At 51.2% G+C, this 19,923-nt stretch overlaps 6 protein-coding genes across 6 annotated transcripts; 3 read left to right on the top strand and 3 right to left on the bottom strand.

Annotated features, from left to right (window-relative positions):
* Nucleotides 1-3,992: 3,992 nt before the first annotated feature.
* BO66DRAFT_467890 (trafficking protein particle complex subunit 13) lies at nucleotides 3,993-5,343 on the bottom strand (the record flags this gene model as incomplete). The annotated part of the gene is made up of 5 exons (XM_025652605.1): nucleotides 3,993-4,327; nucleotides 4,414-4,932; nucleotides 4,987-5,110; nucleotides 5,194-5,200; nucleotides 5,277-5,343. 5 exons carry the CDS (start codon nucleotides 5,341-5,343, stop codon nucleotides 4,034-4,036), a joined length of 1,011 nt encoding a protein of 336 aa, XP_025508443.1. The 3' UTR covers nucleotides 3,993-4,033.
* Nucleotides 5,344-5,848: 505 nt separating this feature from the next.
* On the top strand, nucleotides 5,849-7,775 carry BO66DRAFT_388091 (uncharacterized protein). The gene is made up of 6 exons (XM_025646469.1): nucleotides 5,849-6,502; nucleotides 6,556-6,722; nucleotides 6,828-6,889; nucleotides 6,950-7,182; nucleotides 7,234-7,355; nucleotides 7,444-7,775. The coding sequence occupies exons 1-6, from the start codon at nucleotides 6,027-6,029 to the stop codon at nucleotides 7,521-7,523; spliced, it is 1,140 nt and encodes a 379-aa protein (XP_025508442.1). The 5' UTR covers nucleotides 5,849-6,026; the 3' UTR covers nucleotides 7,524-7,775.
* Nucleotides 7,776-7,898: 123 nt separating this feature from the next.
* Nucleotides 7,899-10,049, bottom strand: BO66DRAFT_111904 (CENP-N/CHL4 family protein). Its single transcript, XM_025641833.1, has one exon. It carries the CDS (start codon nucleotides 9,744-9,746, stop codon nucleotides 8,280-8,282), a length of 1,467 nt encoding a protein of 488 aa, XP_025508441.1. The 5' UTR covers nucleotides 9,747-10,049; the 3' UTR covers nucleotides 7,899-8,279.
* Nucleotides 10,050-11,192: 1,143 nt separating this feature from the next.
* On the top strand, nucleotides 11,193-13,539 carry BO66DRAFT_388089 (putative bZIP transcription factor (MetR)). Its single transcript, XM_025646468.1, has 2 exons — nucleotides 11,193-11,913; nucleotides 12,512-13,539. The coding sequence occupies exons 1-2, from the start codon at nucleotides 11,634-11,636 to the stop codon at nucleotides 13,135-13,137; spliced, it is 906 nt and encodes a 301-aa protein (XP_025508440.1). The 5' UTR covers nucleotides 11,193-11,633; the 3' UTR covers nucleotides 13,138-13,539.
* Nucleotides 13,540-14,178: 639 nt separating this feature from the next.
* BO66DRAFT_312905 (uncharacterized protein) lies at nucleotides 14,179-15,597 on the bottom strand (the record flags this gene model as incomplete). Its single annotated transcript, XM_025643370.1, has 2 exons — nucleotides 14,179-15,497; nucleotides 15,564-15,597. 2 exons carry the CDS (start codon nucleotides 15,595-15,597, stop codon nucleotides 14,179-14,181), a joined length of 1,353 nt encoding a protein of 450 aa, XP_025508439.1.
* A 548-nt stretch (nucleotides 15,598-16,145) lies between these two features.
* BO66DRAFT_388088 (putative DNA mismatch repair protein (Mlh3)) lies at nucleotides 16,146-19,289 on the top strand. The gene is made up of 2 exons (XM_025646467.1): nucleotides 16,146-16,522; nucleotides 16,572-19,289. The coding sequence occupies exons 1-2, from the start codon at nucleotides 16,276-16,278 to the stop codon at nucleotides 19,103-19,105; spliced, it is 2,781 nt and encodes a 926-aa protein (XP_025508438.1). The 5' UTR covers nucleotides 16,146-16,275; the 3' UTR covers nucleotides 19,106-19,289.
* The last annotated feature ends 634 nt before the right edge of the window (nucleotides 19,290-19,923 follow it).

The following is a 19,923-nucleotide window of genomic DNA, read 5'->3' as shown; positions in this document are numbered from 1 at the left end:
CACTAAGTTAGTACTGCACCTAGTAATAGTAACTTAGTCGTCGTAGGTAGACTCGTAGTGGTTTAGTACGAACTAGGTCTTGAACCATGCAGTGTTGACGGATGGTTGCGTAAACTACACAGCGTCTGGAAGGAAGGGAGAGAGAGAGAGGGAAAGAGGGAAGGAGGAAGGAAGAGGGAAACCGCTGCCATTAACTTCAAGCCCAATCCCAGCCAGCCAGACCGTTTTCCCCGTCTATCTCAGCTCATCTTCCCTCTTCCCTCTTTCCTCTTTCCTTTTTTCCTCCTCCCTCTACAAACTTACAATACATAAGTTAAACCACATCCATAATGCTTGCTTGCGCGGTATAATGCTGGATGATTGCGATCCATTCTTGCCGCGGCTTTGGGATCCATACTAGGTAACTACAGTATTCTTACATCTGTCTCTCTATCTATGACCAATACACTAAGGTATCTACTTAACTAATTGATCACCGTCCACTCCCGCTGCGTTTTCCCGAATTTACAATTTACCCCTCCGGTTGATGAATGATAATTAAGATCAGGCACTCATATGGACGAACCAGATGTAACAAAAAGACAACCGATCAAGAGAACCAAGAAAAGACAGGGGGGGGAAAAAGCATCCATGATGCAAATAAACGTGCAGGCTACCTACACTGGAACGGCAATACGACGAGTCGGTGGGAGATCCTCTTGTTGACCCGGACTGTGACTGGCTGAGTGCAGTTGGGAACTACTGCAAGTGTGCATGGTTGGCTGCATCAATCTCTCCAACCACCCACCGGCATCAGCGGTGTTACCTGGGCCGGGTCCCGCCTTCTTCCTACTGACCTGGACCGCATCTAAGTTGGATTCCATGCCCTACAAAGTGCATGCGGATGGATTTGCTTGTCAAACGGAAACACAAGGTAGGAACAGACTCGCGGTCAAAGACTCAATAGGACACCATTCTGCCAAACGCACTTTGACCCTTCCCCCTCCTCAAATTCCCGACCGTCCATCTGTGAGGGGCCAGATACACAGGGACGGGAGCATATCAATCGCCGGACCCTGTGGAGCCTGTCGCACACATAGTGCTTGGCTCACTGGCTAATCTCTGCTCCTTAATGGTCCGCGGCCAGATGGAGTGAGAACTACTGTTCGAGACAACCATGGGAACCACGATCATTACGTCTTGCAAGACTCTGCCACCTCTTCCCTCAAACCCCTCGGTCGGGGTTGAATGGTTGATGTTGAAACTACTAGGTAGGGACACCCGCGCGTAGGTATGCTCTGCTGACGAAATCCGATCTTTCTTTAGCCATGTTTCCAAGTGCTGTGAGGGAGGCACCTTTTGAGAGTCAGTGCGGAGGGTCTAGTATGAAAATAGCCATAGTTATCGAAGCTTCATCCTGTCTTCCGCCAGTTGAAGGTTGAGTGAGTGTCATCGTATCATCTCAGCCTCCCGGAGATCATTGGAGACAGTGTTTGGTCGAATCAGTACAATGCAGCCATGGTTCCGGGAATTATTGGACCTGAGACCAGTTAATGGATCCTGAATAGGGGAACAGATGCCGAAATGTTCCCCTGGACAGGGAATGGAGATTAGCTGCCGAGGTCCCGCTGCTACTAGCCATCCTCGGCCGCAACTGTCCAACAATATGAAGAATATATTGGTGGTTTCACATAGGGCAGAAGTAAGACAAAAGAAAAAGGAGGAGGTGGGAGGTAGCATGGTACTGAGGAGTAACTTATGAGTTACTCGCTGACAACTTCATACCTCAGCACTCAGGTTCCTTGGACCTACCTGATCTTGCTTAGTTGCATCTCGCATCGGTGAACTCTGCTGCACTCCGGGAATGGCCCGGGGGTGGACTGGCGATGATCGATGTGGACCCCCCCCCCCAGCAATGACGATAACCAATTCTCGGTATGTACGCATGTGCTCTGAGCAGACCCAGATAAGATGAAAAGTTGAGGCTTCGACGATAAATTTTCATTGAGTTTGATTATGATAGACACAGGCTCAAGTGTCCTAATGATTAGTATCATTGACCATTGACCCCAGCAAAATATACCTCCTGATCGGGAAGTACCATACACTGACGGACTGTCTCGGATCTGTAGTACCACATGTTGAATTCGACGTCAATAGGGCGGATGCATGTTGGTGGTGGTGGTGGTGGTGGTGGTGGTGCTGCTGCTGCTGCTACCACAATGACGAGTACAGCCCATGAAAGCCACCTTCTTCAGGCTGCTACTACCGGTACATCGTACAATCCATGAACCAGCATCAACCCTGCAGGGAAAAAAATAATTAATTTGATTCCAAATTCTATCTGAGCGAACAGCCCCCTCCAGAATCAAAAGAAAAGAAGGACATCGCCTGCAACAGAAAGAACCTACCTAGCTACGAGTACCCAAGTAAATGGTTCCTTACATAACCTTACTTCCCCGGACTTGCTGACCCGCATAATTAGATTTTATGCATCCACCAACTAAACTATTACTTTTATGCTCGACATGATTGAAAACCCCTGCGCTACACATACTATCGTTGATGTACTTTTACCGAACATGATGGAACAATTCCGATCCGGCTCCGAGATCCATGGTCGTAGCATTTGAGATCCCCAGCCCGATGCCTGTTGCTTGTGCCGTTACATAAGTGATACTAGTTAGTCTTGACAGGGCAGGCAGGCTACGCGATTCCCTTTGTGAGGGCATGTCTCCGCCGGCGCGCACATGCCCGACTCCCTCCGATACGGGGGAGGGGCGGGAGAAAAAGGGGTGAGTGTGTGGTTTTGTGCCACAGCAGGCAAGGTAAGAAGGGTGGTCTTGGGGGCAGATCATGTAAAACTTATGAAATCTCGCCGGCCCCCCGTTCGCACCTCTTGCTGCCCCTTTCCTTTACAGTCAATTGTGTTGTTCATCTATCAATATACTACTCCGTACTGTAGCCAACAACGAGGGCAGCACTTTACCGGTACACAGCTTCGACTCGCCTCACCAATTGTCTGATACTGACCATTCATGAATCATGCTACACGGTCAATGTCATTGTGTTCCGGACATGTCGGGCCAGAGAGCGGGCTAGACTCCGCAAACTAAGTATAGTACAGTAAATACTACTTGTACTCAGGTTACCGCTATCACGACCATCACGATATAGTTACAAAAATAATACACCATCTTCTATGCGTCACCCAAGGTAATTTAGTTTCCCCTCCATGGGCAAGGTGTATCAAGTTCAGGGAAGCCCCAACTAACTTAGAGGATACTGTAACTAGTGTACTGTACTCCGTACGCCGTGCACTTATAGCCTAGCCTTTCTAGACTTTGTTACGTGGTCTGGAATCTAGACAATCAGTGTCTGAATGGTCTAGCCAGTCTTTACTTGAACCCACGCTCCATCAACGCTCCATCACTCTCTACTTTGGTTGTTATACATCCCGAGATCGACGAAACGAACAGCACATGGCTGGTCCAGATTTCAATAATAATAAAGAGCTTCTCCCACTACTGGTCCCAACCTAGACTATCAATAGAAACCCGCATCCGTCGGGCGTTCTAGCCTTCAGGTTGTACTTTTGTTGGACAGGTTTCCAACTCGCCAACTCAAAAAGAGACGGACAGGCCTCACCACTCCACCACCACTGCAGGCAGTCGACGGAAATTCCTGCTTTTGCACACGCACGCTTGAGTGTAACCAGCCCAAGGTTCCGGATTGTTGTCGTCGCTAACCCATCGCGACTGGGGTTCTGATCGATTACCCCCCGGCAGTCGACGCCATACCCATTGGCCTCCCTGATCGGTCGCACAGCATGGTGCGTCACTGCTGAGTTGTTCGGTTCCTCTGTTTCGAAATATGCACCGGCAGAAAAGCACTCGCAACTGGCGCGCTTGCAGGCGTCTCTTCGCTGCGATGTTTCGCATGGTGACAGACCGCTAAACATAGATAGGCCGTTGTACAGAGATAGAACACTACTCGTAAGCTAGCTATCCTCTAGGATTCAGAAACGCGTCATTTTCCCCCCTTTGCTTTGAGCTCACGCCCGTCGCCTCGTCATGAGGTTTCCTGTGGTCAAAAATCCCTTATCTCCCATCGCACCTCGCCACTCGATAGATAATTGGCCTAGAGCAGCCCGCCCATCGCGTCTCATGTCCTTCTGTAGGGCCTCGAGACCTTCCTGCTGCCCTTCCTCTTGTTCAACCAGGAAAGCGGCCTGCAGGACATCGCGTGGATGTAAAGTCGGCGGCTGGGAATCTGTCAAATCGGTTCCTTCCAAGTCCCAGTTCAAGGATATGGACTTGAATGGTGGCTTGGGGTTGAGTCGTGTTTGCTGCCAAAAATTAGTATGCGTGCAGCGAGGATCTCGGCCATGCTACTGAGATTTCAAAAGGAAAGTCCCCACGATCTGCAACCTACCTTGACCACGACCGGGCCATCGCCCACATTTTCTAGTTGGGCCTCTAGCGCGAAGCGGAGCAAGCGCGTCTTCCCGTACGGACCCAAACTCTTGTTTTCGACTTCAAGGGGCGCCAGTTCGGAAGCTTTGGTCCGTACACTCAGACAGGGCTGAGCGACAAACTGATAAAGTTTGCGGAAGGTCCGGACTCTGCCGCTTGCTGCCTGGGCATCCGAGCCTATCGACGTCTCCGTGTAGCTCACACTGACCGCTAGTATGTGATTGCCCTCCTCCTTGAGATCAAACCGTACAATTTTCTGCAAAGATTGGCCCTTCTGCAACCCGTCCTTTTGAGATGTATCTTCCGCAGGCTCGAGATCCAACGCCGCTACCTGAGAGGGTGTTTGCATTTCAGCGACAATTCGGACAGAGGTGACAACACGTGACGCCTCATCTGCAGACAGCTCATTGTTTGCACTGAGCGTGCATGCAAATGTCTCGCCGACGTATGCAGATCCGAAGGCAGGAGGTAGAGTCAGCTTGTAAGTTTCGTGTCAGTAGCCGAACATCAGACCATGACTGCATCGATTTACATTGGGAGTGAGGATGAATTGACCGTCCGTGTGATCGGCGGGGTAGCTCAGTGATGCTTTGCTCGAGATCTTCGTATTTGCCGCCGGTAAGGGATACTGGTAGGATAGAGAAGGGCGAGACAGCCTTGTGGGTATTGTCAGGAGAGAAGTGCGCGATGAAGTTGTCGCTGATAGGTGTAGTATTTCAACAGGAATGCAATCGCTTACCGCAAGACTGAACGATCATTCATCAATCAATCAGCCAAGTGCTTTGTCAAGGGGGAAGAGAACCCCGGCAATGCCATCCATACCTTTGAGTGAAATTGCATGGGGCTCTTTAGGGCCATCTGCGCCCGAAAGAGCACGAGAGCGTGCCATTTTAGCTTCTGAAGAGTTCTGTCTTTTGTCGTGGGAGGTAAGGTAACAGTAGCTTGGATGAACGTCATTTTAGAACCCCATACAAGGGCGGCGCTGAGGGCGGTGAAGCGCTTACTATACTTACTCCATACGATTTTGCGGAGTACAAATGTCCCCGTAGAATGTCTTGATTCGGCGTCTCCGTAGCTTTCCACTTGTGAAAAGGTCTAGTGCCAGTGATGTGGAAAATACTGCCGGTGTCGTTAGCAATTACTAAGCCCTAATACACAAGATCTCAGAAAATAGTATCTAATTAGAGCCAAATCAATAATAGTAGCTTCTAAACAACCTCACAACGACACTGACAAAAAGCAGTGTCAATGAGGTTAGTACCGCAACAACTGCCAAATGACGGAGGCTGCCGCTCTCTTGATTAGTCGGTCGGCTCACCGCCTCGGGGCCTTGTGTAGATCGCGAGCCTCATCTTCTATAGGCTGAATCCATATGATCCGTCTTCACCTCTCTCGTCACCAAAAGCAAGTGGCACCGGATAGGTTCTGAAATGTGACAATTGGCCATTGACTGCTATCTCACTCAAGCTGCAAGCTTGCTGACTGCGCATCTCAGACCCGAAACTTGTGAGGATATTGCAGTACTTGTGTCATGCGGCGGAATTAATCGCTTATCGGTCACTTATCTCTTCCATGTTGGTCGCTATCCGTCGCCACTGCGATCTTGTGAAAGCGACCTTCCATTTGAAGTCCAAGCCCTTCAAGATCACTAGAGCCAACTTCCTCCTCCTTACGATGGGTGCAACCTCAAATGCAACTGCTCGCTTGCAGACTGTCAGAACCTCACGGGGTGGGGCTCGAAAGCAGCGTGCAAAGGCAACAACAAGCACATCCGCGGTCTCGAAAAGGAAGCGATCTGCTGATGAGGAGGAAACAATAACAACGACGACGACGACGACCACTACCACCACCAAAAGGTTGCGAAAGGCTGTTTCTGACACCACCAATTCAACCAAACTCAGGGATGTTGGTCGTACCGAGCAGTCCTCCACTCGGCCGGGAAAAAAGCCCAGGGCGCAAGCGCCCAGTGAAGAGCGTCGAGAGCGTAGATTCAGGCCCCATGCCCCGGTATCCTTCAAAGAGAGGGCTGCACGTGCAATGAGTCAACGGTGAGATCTTTGGACTCAGAATTACTCGGAATATTGAAGCTAACTGTCTCAAGCATGTTTATTGTTGGGCATACCGTCAATCTCGTAGACGGATTTCTGAATATGAGCTTCGACATTGTCGGGACCACTGGCAACATCTACAAAACCACTATTGGGAAGGTGCCAACCTGCGACTGTCCAGATGCACGCAAGGGTAATCAATGCAAGCATATCTGTTATGGTAAGCGTTTTGTTTCTCTTGACAATGCCTCAAATCCTATCATTATGTCGCTATCACTTATCACTCATTGTTATTCTATGGTCCTAACAATCATGGCTGTTCAAGTGTTGATCAACGCCCTCAAAGCGCCGGCGGATCTTCAGTACCAGCTGGCATTTCTATCATCGGTAAGTGGCAGCACGAACATCGTCTCCTGTGCCTGGAGGATTTGCTCACCCGTCTTGCAGGAACTGCGGGCGATATACAACGGTTCCCCGCTCAGCAAAGAGCAATCCACAGAGGACAACGCTGGCAACAGAAAACCGATCGAGGGAGACTGTCCAATATGCTTCATGGAATTCGAGCCCCAAAGAGAGGACATTGTGTGGTGTCGAGCTGCATGCGGGAACAACATTCACAAGGCTTGCTTTCAGCAATGGGCTGCCACCCAGCAGGCACAGGGTGTCAGATGTGTCTATTGGTGTGTTCCCTGCCATCTAGATCTTTACTATATGTTATTAACCCAATTAAGTCGTTCACCCTGGCAGCCGGATACCGAAAATGTGAATGTGGAGGACCTCTCCCGCCAAGGCAAATTCAGTCGGGATGGATATGTCAATGTGGCACAGCACTTTGGTCTCTCAGGCCGTCGCGGTACGAAGCTCTCATTCAGAAACGCCATTTGTCGTTACTTCGCATATATGCGAAGAGTAACCAATACTGACAGACTGACTCTGATTAGACGTTTCGAGCTACCATCCTTTCTGGGTGCGCCGACAGCAGCACCAGCACGAGGACGACTGGGATTACGATGACTATTGATGAGGTCATGGCAAGAGCTGAGTCTATTGTACGCTGGCTTCAAGGCGTGTTCTTCACTTCTTCTGCCGTCTGGCACGGTCATAATTCTGCAATAAACAATTTGCTTTCGGTTAGCGGGGAGGATTTTGGGAGTCAGCTGTTGCATGCTAGTCTCAGGCTATCTGGCTGGAATGGGCTGAATCCCAACTCTCATCCGGTCATTTCCATGGCCATTGTTATCATTATGCTTAATGAATATGAGGTATTCTTCATTCTGACACACATGTGCTGTTGAAAATTATTTGATCCGCCCAGGTTCTGCATCATTTGATGAGTTAGACCTTATCGATTATCCTCATCAAACCTTCCAGCGACCTATTTAGATCCAACTGAACTTGAAGGACTGAAGGGTAATGACCTAGCCGGGTTTGACACGCCCGGAGATGACTAAGAGAGATTTGATTTCCAGTGCTGTCAGAAAGGGCGCCGCCATTCTAAGGCGAATTGATCGACTTCACCTATGCTGATGGCACAGGAACGTCGAACTTGATTCTACGTTGCTTGTTTCGATAGATGTCCCACCATGTTTCCCCTCTCAGTGGTAATGATGGTGCCCCGATGACATGGCGGAGGGGGGAATGGGGGTAGCCCATACTTGCACACCTGATGTTGAGGCTCCATGTGCTTGAGTAGGTGGCCTGCATCGGCTTCAACGTCTCACGAAGCATTAACAGTACCGTATTAGCCGAAAAATAAAAAAGCCCGTGCCAGAGGATTTCATCTACCGGCTTTACTCACTCTCCTCCCCTCTCTCACCGCAAGGACACTGACCCCTTCCTCACCCGTCATCCAGCAAGGCATCCTCTCCGCGTCAATAACACCCAACTCCACAAGCTTTCGAATCCCACCAATCACATCCGTACCGGCGAACGCCAGCGAGACTGTTGGTTGTTGAGCGTGCTCTGTTGGCTTTGCATCACCTGGTAAGGCATCGAGTAGCCTAACATCCAGTCGATCAAGCGGCGCAGAAGACAAGGTACCCGAAGTGCCGAAACGGGACTGCAGGGCCAGAGTCCGCTTCTTGGAGGTACCGGGTTCCTTGGAGTCAGCGAGAGATCGCTTAGAGGCCCTTCTGGTTTCAAGGGTGGCTTCCTTTGCGTCAGTCGCCGTGTTCTCTTTCCCGGCCGAATCCCTGGAGCGAACCGACCCTAATTGGCGGTTATGCTCCTCCGGAGAGACGGTGTTGGATGGCCGTGGGTCCAAGGGGCTCCCTTCCAAGGCGGCGTCTGCGAAGATACTGAATGCGCCGTTGGCTTGGTTGGATCGACCGGGGCCCCGAAGGGCGAGCAGGGCCTCGAGACTCTTTGCTGTTAAGGAGGTGGGCTTGACGGTATATCGTTGATGGGGGAGAGAGAGGGCTTTAGGAATAGCATCTCGGACCAGGCGCTGGAGGCTGCGAACGTCTGTTGCGACGAGGGAGTTCGGGAGAGCGGAACTAGCCTTGGAGGCTGTCTGGGGAGAAGCCATGGATGTGTAAAAGAATGGGCAACTGTCTGGGAAAGCGACATAGATGGTTCTAGACGAGTCGGTGAGAGATTCGGCACTCTGACGAGGGGCAGTTTGGTAAGGCGAGGCGGTGACGAAGACACGGAGCACGGTGAGGGGAAGAGAGGTCGACCGGGCAAGATGGTAGTGGGCTTTCACTAGGGGAGAGATCTGTTGCTGAAGACTGCTTAGGAAAGTCGATGCGTGAACACGCGGTATGCACGCGGAGGATTCGTTCGAGGACGGGTTGTCGATGCGAGCAAGTTCTAAAGCTGTCCAGCGCAGACCTGACGGATGGTCGTCCATGTAGCGCAGGTCGACCATTGCCAGCTGACGAAGTGTGATGCCATGTCGCCAGTCGCCTTCAAGAATCCGATCTATGACTTCGCGTTTCCCCCCCTTCCGAAACTGCAGCTCCTGGTAGGCGTTGCGAACCCCGTTGATAGTCCGCTCAGCGGGATAGGGACGGAGTCCGTCGTCATCACCCTCTTCTTCCCGTTTGCCGCCTTCGTTGGCTTGGAGATATGGCGGAAAGTGCTGGACATTGCCATCCTCAAGCCACTGGAAGACAAGGTCAAGTAAAGCCTGGCGAGTAAGCTTGCCAAACGTCTTGACCAGCGATGGGGTGGAAGAAGGTATGCGAAGGTTGCTAGGAAGACTGGCAGTAGTGGGAGCACGGATTGATTTGGACCGCGCCATTGTGACTGGCGACTGAATGTAGTATTAAGAACCGAGTTCGGTATACATGACAAGGTCGCACAATGTAGGCGTTGTAAATGACGAGCCCCAAAGTACCTTGGCTCTATGCTGGTCGGGGGCCCGAAAGTCGTGATGCGAACGCGACCAAGTTTTGGGATTCCTGGGGCATCAACAAACGAGAGTCACGTGGCGATAAGAGACCGGACTTACAGTCGGTCTTATAATATCGCCGTTGCCCTTACTGTTTTTGGCATGAACGAGTGGGACAAAGAAAGTTCACCAACTGTTTAGGGTGATTATAAATCCTGAATTCCCTCGTGAATCACTGTCAGCTGGATGGAAGACAGTGGTGTGTGAAAGTTGTTTGGACTTAGGGCAAGGCTACCAAGTACAGTACGAACTACGTCTCTTACTTACACCTAAGGGACTCTTCGGACCGAAATAACTGCGCTACGGGCTAAAACAGACTCAACGGGCGGATGGGAATACTTCTTTGAGAAGGCATACGAGGGGAAAAGTGGAGCAGCAAACGGACGTAGAAGGAAAGATTTCCTCTGCGTTTATGAGTACTTAGTAGTCTAGTCTACTTTGTAGATACCTCATTAGCGATACTAGACCACTTCGACTATAAGCGTTCAGCTTGGGCCAACCATAAGCACTGTGGCAGACGCCGTCTGGGTGTACTGAAGTCGATTGGTTGGCTGAACTCACTTCCCAAGACCTTCTGCACTGCAACCCTAAGCAAAAAAAAAAACAAAAGGGAAAAAGCCTCGGGTCTGCCCGCCGGCGTGTCGACAAACTGACTTCATTGAGGGAGAAGAGGGAGAAGAGTGATTAATAATAATCTACCGAAGGCCTTTGAAGTTGGAACTCAAAACCGGGCAGGGCTCGTGGAAACTGGAACCTACCACAACCCCAACCCCAAAAAAGCAAGCCGATCTCGGCGTCGGCCACTGAAACGAGGATGACTCGGCTTCGATGTCATGATCCGGAAGGGCGGGCGGCGCTGTGGCGAGAGCGACGCAAGCAAGGCAGGAAAGAGGAGGAATTCAAGGACTTGCGTAGCCAGGCATACTCCATACTCAGTATACTGAGTAGTTAGTAGTTAGTTGCTTAATGATTACATTGAGTCTACAAGATGATGCAGAAGTTCTGAAGAAGAGAACGAAGAGAACGAAGAGAACGAAGAGAACGAAGAGAACAAAAGACAAGACTGAATGGAAGGCTGAAAGAAAGTCTGTTAGTCACTTGTATTAGTCGTTGACCGCGGGCAACTGACTGATTCCTACTGATAAGTACTCGGAGTACGAGTAGGTACTAGTAACTTAGTCTTACAGTACTCCGTAAGTTACCTACCTACGGGAGTTTCCCACGAGTCTTAATAATCAAACCACCCACTCATACCCCCCACCCCGCTGTAATCATTGAATTTACCCAGTGGCCAGTGGCCAGTGCCCTTTTTCGGCCTCCCGCGCGTCCCACATTGGAATGAATTCAACCCGAACCCTCCACTGACCCTCCTCCGCCCGCCCGCCCATTTCGCTCTTTCACCCTCTTCTATTCTATTCTTTCTCTCTTCCCCAGACTCCATCCACCCAACTCATCGACAACCCGACTCCCGACAATCAATCTCTATCGATCATCGCCAAACGCCGTCGACTCAATCAAGCGCTCGTGAGCCCCATCTCACTTCCTCGGACCTGGCTTTCCACTATCATATCGTCTCCGGTCTATATCTATCCACGTCGGATAATCCACGAGTTCAATCTATTGCATGGCTCAGCCATAAAACGAAGTCGGTATTGTCGTCTTGAATGACCTCCATTGCTTTCGCCGCCTGGTAAATTCGAGACGCACAGAGGCCACGGCCCGCCTCAATCCAACACCATGTCTGAATTCAACGGCCGTCGGGCCCCGAACTTTTCCCAGTACCTGGAAGATCTGAATGCCATCCCTTCGCCATATGACCAGGCTATGCAGCAGCAACAGCAAGAATCCTACAACTTCGATGCCGATCTTTCGTTGTTTACCAACACCGAGTTTTTTGACTTCGACCACTTTGGCGACATCAACCTGCCTGCTTTTGATTCGGTGGATAAGACTACAGTGAAGAGGGAGACCGCGCAGGATGCCAACTCCGACATGGATTTCTTGAATCTTCTGGGAGGTGAGTAGGGAATCGTTGTTTCTTGCCGCCTCGTTTTCATCCTGGAGTGGGACATGATGCGACTGAATATCCTATCAAACTGGCCTTTTGGAAAGAGTCACTTTGCATTACCTTTCAGAAGCCTGAGCATTGAGCCAACTCATCATCCGTGGATGTCGTTGTCTCTGCCCGCGCTAGCTCATTCTCATGCTCTGCGTCCCATTTTCCCTGCCCTCCTTCAGAAACATTTTTTGCCCCTCTAGGATCATACCACGAGCACAGGTTTTATACCAGCTGCTCTGCCTAGATTAAGCACACCATTTGCACTTTTCCTGATTGGCTCGCCACCTGCATGAGATCCCATCGTCTGTGCGACGATCGCAAAACGTGCAGTAGTCTTGCCTATGGGATTCATAGCGCGAGCCGCACCTCCAATTGCGCAATACCACGTGACACCGCATGGGAGGCTGCATTTGAGGGTTGCCTTGGCCTCTCAACTCGGAGCCGTCTTGGCGATTTGTCTGGACCCAATGCTGCTCTTCTTCCCTTCTGCGTTTCTGTCTTGCGAGGCTGATAGTTACAACTGTCCCTGGACTTATCACTGATTTCTGCTTCAAAGGCTTCGGCAATGTCAACGACATTCCATCCTCCAATGTGAATGCGGTCAACACTCAAGCTGTGCCACCACCTCGCAACCCACAGTTCTCCGCTCTGCCGCCCTTGCCGAATGCACCCTACAATGTGAACCCGGCTCCGAGTCAGGCGTCTTCGCAACATTCTCCGCAGTCATCGTCATCGATGTCCCCTCCCGCTGCTACCGCTGTACCTCCTGCTACCACTTCCTCCACGTCTGCCACCGCGCCGAAGCGTAAGAACACCCAGAAGGTCCCACCTATGAGCGTCGAAGAGGTCGCCCGCATCGCGGCGGAGGAAGACAAGCGCCGGCGCAACACCGCCGCCAGCGCCCGCTTCCGTGTGAAGAAGAAGATGCGCGAGCAAGCTCTCGAGAAGACCGTCAAGGAGACCACGGAAAAGAACACCGCATTGGAGGCTCGCGTCACAGCCCTGGAGTTGGAGAACCAGTGGCTGAAGAACCTCATCACAGAGAAGAACGGGCAGACCTCAGAAGAGGCCAAAAAGTCGGAGAACGATATTGCCATCATGTTTCAGAAGTTCCTCGCCTCACAGCAGAAGGACAGCGAACGGAGTAGTTCTGACTCCAAGATCGGCGTAGGCACTGCCTAGTATTGATTCTCTTGTTTACTCTTCCATTTGCGTGCGAGCATGCCTAGTCTTATCCTGAGTTCTTCGCCCTTCCCCACTTCTCTTCCTGTAGATGTTCACATCCATGCAAGGGACCTCCCGTCACGCTCGTCCCCCTGCTCGTGTCCTTCTTCTTGCCATGCTCTATGTTAATATTGGTTGGTGTGCGTGTGTGGAAAGTGTTCGGCGTACGCGGAGCCTGTTTATGATGGAGGTGGTTTGCTCGGGCGGTGGGAAGGTCAACGTGCTATTTCAGTTGTTAAGGGCAGACACCTGCAGTACAGAATCCCAGCTGGCTTAGCTCATTGTGATTTGTCCCCTTTTATAAAAGTATATGATAATGAATGATACCAAAGCAATGTTATCTCAGTTCACCTTTCAGAAGTACCCTGCCTATCAAGATTCACTAGCCACTGGCCCATGTTTTTGAGACCGGATTAACGACCATGCCGCAGGGGGGAGGACGGTTCTCTCTTCCTTTCGGCCGATCTACGTGTAAAGATTGGGTGTATGTGTGGGGTGTAATTATGGATCGAATGATATACACCGATCCACGAAGAGGCATGAGTTCATTCTTTACATGTCTCAACGGAAAACAGCGATGAACCCCCCATACCAGTCTAAAACTCCTCCCATAACCCGAAGCGCCGCTTGAAGAATGAAAGAAACACAAGTAAATGAAAGGTTGTCGGCGAACCCCAAGCTATAACTCCCGAACACCTCGAAGGGAAGACAATAGCCCCGCCGCTCCTTTCCCCTTCGCATATGAGACATTATGTGGTGGGGCTGCAATCAAAGAAATGGTTGGCACGGGCAAGAGCAAAAAAAAAAGAAAACGATAAACTGGAAATAGAATGTAGCGAAGCCGTGGGAATCAATATGTCACTGTCATGGAGTCTCTTATCTGGCGTTGCGTAACTTCGTTGCGATAACCTGGTGAGCGGAAGATAAAAGGAAAGGCATGTGAGGTAAATAGCGGTCAGAGAACCATGGCCATGTCATGGAAATGCGAGAGAAAGTGTGCTATTTCTCAAGCAGCAACCCATCAAGCTGCTGCCTTGACTTTCTGATTGTGGACTCTGCCATAGCCTCCTCACTTTCACCTGCTTTCCGTTCGGGAAGCTTCTCTTCGTCGCTTTCGTCGCCGTTGATTTCGCCCCATCCTGAGCTGCGACGGCTGATGCGCCCCGTTACGGCCGCTTGCTGCTGTTGGGATGGCCCTGACCACGCATTCCCGGGGCCAGCGCCGGTCACGCTGGCTGCGTTACTATCGTGACGGCTATGCGAATGAGACACACTCATAGTGCTCGCGGCATCCCCGGCCGTGGTGGCGGCCTTGTGAAAATTGCCGCGCTCACCAGCCAACGGGGTAGCGCTTGAGGCTGAGTAGACGCTGGCGCGCTCTACGCTGGCAAGACCGACCAAGCTAGGACGATTAAGAACGCCTGGAGCATTGAGCGAGGAGGTATTGGAAGGCTGCTCTCCAATAGTACCGCTGAGAACACTCAGAGGCAGACTCTCCCGACTACCACCAAAGACTGAGGACGGGGCCAAGGCGCGCACCGAGGCATTGGTATCTAAGGAGTTACGACGCCGTCGCTTGGAGGAAGACGCCAGTGTAAGTATGGATGCATTGTCGGTGAGAAGATTGTTCGCCGTCGCGGAGCTGTAAGTAACCGAGTGACCGTGAGGAGTAAGGTGGGGCGGGACCGCCGTGGCCGGCGACGAGGGAAATTGATGAGAAAATTGAACCTGCTGCGTCGCATGATTCTGCAAGGAGTTGGTGTGAGCAAGACCATGGTGGTGATTCTGCGGATTGTAGAGGTGGCCCGATGGTGCTGCCGATTGAACCGTGGTCAAGGTGGTTGTTAGAGACCGGACGGATGGCGCTGGGGATGAAAAGGTGCTTCCTTCGCCCCCACCGTGTGAACTGATCCCTCCTCCGGCCGTGACCATTGTACCTGCCTTCGAATAAGCTGCGTCCGATATGGCTGTGTCACCGTTTGTGGAGATGGTGGGTGCCGTAGATTTAGCACTGGTGGCGGGAACCTGGTGCTCGTAACAGGAGTATGTGATAGAGGGCTCGCTTCCAGAGCCGGATTGCCCGTCAGTTTCGGCGCTGAAATCCGATGCAGTAGCATCGCTGATGTTGTCACCACAGGGATTGGCAGCGGTGTTATTTCCAGAAAGTGGGTAGGGGTTATTCTTCGAATTGCGGTTCTTGTGTTTCGGCGTCGCATGGCGTTTGTGAGACCAACGGTTGGAACCTGAATCGGTCGAATGTTTTAAACTAGCAAGCCGCTTCATCCAACTGGAGAAGGGATGACGGCGTCCATTGCGATCTTTCCCAGAATCATGAGTTAGACAGTTGGAGGAGAAACAGAACACTGGGGAATTGCTTTGCGCACCATGCGCCCTGGCGGGTCCCTCTGTTGTGGCCATGGTTCGAGCCTCCCAGAGGATAGATTGGATTTCTTTTCAAAGGTCGTCGTACAGAAAGGTACCGAGACTATCGAGGGGCTGTTTTGAGCCGTTAAAGAGAATTTGAGACGGAGTTGTTGGTAATCGATCGATCAAAGGGACGCCGCAGAACTACCTAGTGATTGAGCCCGGGAGGGGGATGGAGGGGGTGGAAGAGGGAAGGGCGATGTATTGGATGAGCTGGAAGTGGGAAAGGCGGAGCGATCGTAGGCGGAACGCCCCGATCAAGTGAAGGCGCTTTGAATGAATATGACAAGAAATCGCTGATCAAGAAGACGTAGCAATAGAGAAGTTCAACCGAGCATTCATTGTTGATGAAGGCAAGTCAGGAGTTCCTCAGGCCGGGCACGTGATACTGGCCGTCGGCCCAAAGAAGACACTCGGAGTGTGTACTAGTTAGTACTAACTTACTCAGTACTAGGCTTATCGACCGTTATCACCACGTGCTTGATAGGCGATATCACATCATCCTGCCGCCGCTTCCTTCTCCGAAGACACCATGGGCTCAGTGTTTCTCTACATCTTCGCTTCCCAGATGAGTGCTCGGTATCCTCTAGAAAGGCCTCGCTGCTCCAAGCAAGCGCGACTAGCTATGTGACCCGGGAAACATGCTGGTTGATTACTTACCTACTCGCCGCGATGAATTCCGATGACCCGAGAATCCAACCCTTGCCACCATCTGCAGTGGCCAAATTGAAATCGTCGACGGCGATTACAACTCTTAAGGGGGTGATCCTGGACTTGGTCAAGAATGCCTTGGATGCAAATGCTCGAACAGTGTATATCACGGTCGATGCTCTGCGCGGAGGCTGCATAGTGGAGGACGATGGAGACGGCATACCACCATTGGAATTTCATCCAAGTGGTGGTTTAGGCAAAGCCCACCGTACGTTAGGCCGTCGTTCTTGAAGCCTTGATGCTTACCTCAAGCACAGATACCTCCCGGCTTGGCCCAGAGCGAGATGTCTACGGTCACCGAGGCTCATTCTTAGCCTCACTTTCGGCTCTGTCAATGTTGACCATAACATCCCGCCATTTTCGGCATACAAGCACAAATACTATTGTATTCCACCATGCGACCCCAGTCGTTCGACTGACTCCAGCCCCGAGTTATCAGGGACTTAGATTCAGCAATCACGGCACCAGTATAACAGTGAACGATTTGTTTGGCAACCTGCCAGTACGAGTAAAGAGTCGTGCATTAGCTCTGCAGAAGTCTGAAGAGGTGGAGAGACAATGGGATGACCTCAGGCAGCTACTTGTGCCTCTGATGCTAGCAAACAATCAACTAATTAAACTTGTGGTCATGGACGCTAGTGGAGAGAAGAAGCTCTCTTTATGCCCGAAGACTCTAAACCACGAGGCAGAATCAGCGTTGGATCTTCAGCGCATCAACACTATTCTGTTCCAGGCTGGTCTGGTGGAAGCTCGAAATAATGAGCACTGGGATGTCGTGTCGGCCAGTGTACCTGGCTTTCATATCCAGGCCGCTATATCGCGTATTCCTAGCACCACGAAGAAGGTCCAGTTTCTTTCTTTGGGAGTAATTCCCGTGCTACCACAAAGCAGTGCGAATATCTTCTATACCGAGATTAATCGTTTATTTGCCTTGTCCGACTTTGATAATGCCAAATTTCCAGCGCCTCTACGAGCCAAAGATGAGGTCCTCAGGAGTGGTTATGAGACACTGGCGAAGGCTCCTACCAAGGAGTGCACCAGGTGGCCCATGTTCTACATACGGATCACCTCTGAGGAGTGCAACAGTCTCGACTGCGATGCCGAAGGTGCTCCCGAGGCAGTTCAATATGTCCAGCGCATCTTAGACGTCCTTGGAGCCATGCTTATCGAGTTCCTTGATCAACAGGGTCTACGGCCGCGTGCAAGAAAGAAGAGAAAGGTGTCGCCGAAGAAGAGCTCGAGGACCTCAGGTCATGAAGCTCAATGCTCAAATACAGCTTATAGCACCGAAGAACCTTTGAACCGTCATATAAAGCTACGTGATCTTCGGCGACCGATGACCGTCAGTCACCAGTTCGGAAACTGGACCAGAGTAAAGAGTGCCAGCATCATTTCGAAAGATCTTAGTGCAACTACGCGAGTCCTTAAGCCGAACGCCCCTCTTCATCGAAATTATTTGCAAAAGCCAGCAATGCCATTTGAACCAGTTCCTAATGACACGATTATTGTACAAAGCCCCGAAAAACGAAGCCACGATGAGGCTTTCGGTGAGACCAACTCACCCGACGGACATTTTGATCCGATTGCCTCCTGGATTGACCCTTATACGGGTCGAAGCCACATGATTAATTCCCGAACCGGCCAATCCATTGGCGCTGGCTCTTCAGCCATTTCCCTGAGGCCCCGATCCACCGGGTCTCTATGGACGAAGCGGGGTCTGGAAGACCAAGACCGGCTCAAGTCGGCTGCCATACAACCCGCCCGAAATGCATGGGTCGAGAACCTTTTGGACGATTGGAAACCCCCGGTTTTCGGCCGGCCCGAAAAGGCCATCGACATCTTCGATATAAATACGAGTCATCGAACAGCCACTCCCAGCAATCTCTTTCGTCCAGACACCCTTGGGGTGGCTAAGTATCGTGGTAAACTTCGGAAACACGACCTCAAGAAGTCCCAAATTATTGCCCAGGTCGACAGGAAGTTCATCCTTGCCGCGATTGGTCCCTCTGTATCCAACCCAAATAAAACCCTAGTTTTAATCGATCAACATGCTGCTGATGAGCGCTGTCGCGTCGAGGCTCTTCTGGCATCCTTCCTCCCAACCGCGCCGACCGACACCCCTCCATCCGTTCGACTCGACAGTGCGATCGTGATTGAAATCCCCGCGTCGCAGACCTCGGTGTTCAAAAGATACCGACAATTCTACAGTAACTGGGGCGTTGAGTACTCGATCGAACAAAGACCCCGAGATACGAAGGCATTCGTCTTCGTGCATGCACTTCCCGCGCTCATTGCCGAGAGGTGTCGCGCGGAACCGGAGCTAGTCACACAACTGGTCCGTGGGGAAATCTGGCACCGGGAGGAGAGTGGTGGCTGGGGTCTTCCCACGGGCTGGAGTCGGGGTGAATCCCGGCCTAGTACTCGGCAAGACACTCACCATGGCGCTACGACCGCCAGCGACAGCAGCTGGTTCGGCCGGCTGGACACTTGTCCCCGGGGGATCATCGATCTGCTGAACTCGCGGGCTTGCCGCACGGCAATCATGTTCAACGACGTTTTGACCGTAGAGGAGTGCCAGGGCCTGGTGTCCCGATTGGCAGGCTGTACGTTTCCATTCCAGTGCGCGCATGGACGACCATCCATGATCCCCATCTTGGACATTGATGCGTCCGCTCCCCGTGGCCTGGGTTTCGACCTGGTCTGGGGTCAAACGGACGAATATGCTTGCAATGAGGCTTCCAACGGTGGCGGGTTTGCCGAGGCGTATCAAAGGTGGCGGGGTCTCGGATAATACCGACAATTCCTTTGGTGGAAGGAACCGACTAAATACCCATAGCTCTATACACACAACCCACATTCTCCGCCGGAGGAAAAGAAAAATAATCGGTTATGATCACAAGTGATTGTTCATTAGCACGGGACCAGGTTGCATTAGCCGTAAGCCCCCAAATATGTACAGGATAAGATGATACAGTTCGTCCTCCCATGTGCCAGCCAGACCGGCCCAGAAAATCCCAAATCCATCCCAATAAGTAAGTACCCAAAGTTTTTCCATGCGAATGCCCAATTCCAGTATCCATAATCCACACCTGATTAGAACCGTACATTTCCAATGCAATGCGACCGAGACCGGATGCTGAGCCAATCCGTAAATATAAGGCAGAGAATGAGGAACCAAAACAAGAAAAATATAAAGTAAGTGGCACCGATAATAACACAGTCCTGTCATTACCAGGGAGGCTGCAGTGCTCCGATCCAGCCAATGACGAAACAAATTCATGAGATTGGCATGTCCAGTGAAGTACCATTGCAGCGAATCAAACGTGATGAAAAGAAAGTAGTCAGTCGAGGAAATGTTCACTTCGTCTAAACCGCGAGGTAGCTTGTATAAAAAGGTCCGAATGAAATGGGTATTGTTGTTTTGTATGTGCCATCCCTGTACAGGAAAGGATTGCACTGTGTGATATACTGCATTGTCTCTTTTTAGTAGGGGAATCCCCTCACCCCTCCTGGTTGATAGGTGAATCACAGGGGCAGCTCCGAAGTGTTGACAATATGGAATCATGAGGTATCCACAATAAAATGTGCGAGGATAATGACAATATCGAA

This window comes from Aspergillus aculeatinus (genome assembly GCF_003184765.1).
Source record: "Aspergillus aculeatinus CBS 121060 unplaced genomic scaffold BO66scaffold_3, whole genome shotgun sequence".
NCBI classification, from domain to species: domain Eukaryota; kingdom Fungi; phylum Ascomycota; class Eurotiomycetes; order Eurotiales; family Aspergillaceae; genus Aspergillus; species Aspergillus aculeatinus.
The sequence above is the reverse complement of the archived record's forward strand: the minus strand, read 5'-3'. Positions and strand labels throughout refer to the sequence as shown.

Coding starts and splice junctions, on each gene's coding strand:
- BO66DRAFT_388091 (XM_025646469.1), top strand. CDS start 6,027: ATGTTGGTCGCTATCCGTCGCCACTGCGATCTTGTGAAAGCGACCTTC. Junction 6,503..6,555: donor GCACGTGCAATGAGTCAACG/GTGAGATCTTTG, acceptor AACTGTCTCAAG/CATGTTTATTGTTGGGCATA. Junction 6,890..6,949: donor AGCTGGCATTTCTATCATCG/GTAAGTGGCAGC, acceptor CCCGTCTTGCAG/GAACTGCGGGCGATATACAA.
- BO66DRAFT_111904 (XM_025641833.1), bottom strand. CDS start 9,746: ATGGCGCGGTCCAAATCAATCCGTGCTCCCACTACTGCCAGTCTTCCT.
- BO66DRAFT_388089 (XM_025646468.1), top strand. CDS start 11,634: ATGTCTGAATTCAACGGCCGTCGGGCCCCGAACTTTTCCCAGTACCTG. Junction 11,914..12,511: donor TTTCTTGAATCTTCTGGGAG/GTGAGTAGGGAA, acceptor TCTGCTTCAAAG/GCTTCGGCAATGTCAACGAC.
- BO66DRAFT_388088 (XM_025646467.1), top strand. CDS start 16,276: ATGAATTCCGATGACCCGAGAATCCAACCCTTGCCACCATCTGCAGTG. Junction 16,523..16,571: donor TGGTTTAGGCAAAGCCCACC/GTACGTTAGGCC, acceptor CCTCAAGCACAG/ATACCTCCCGGCTTGGCCCA.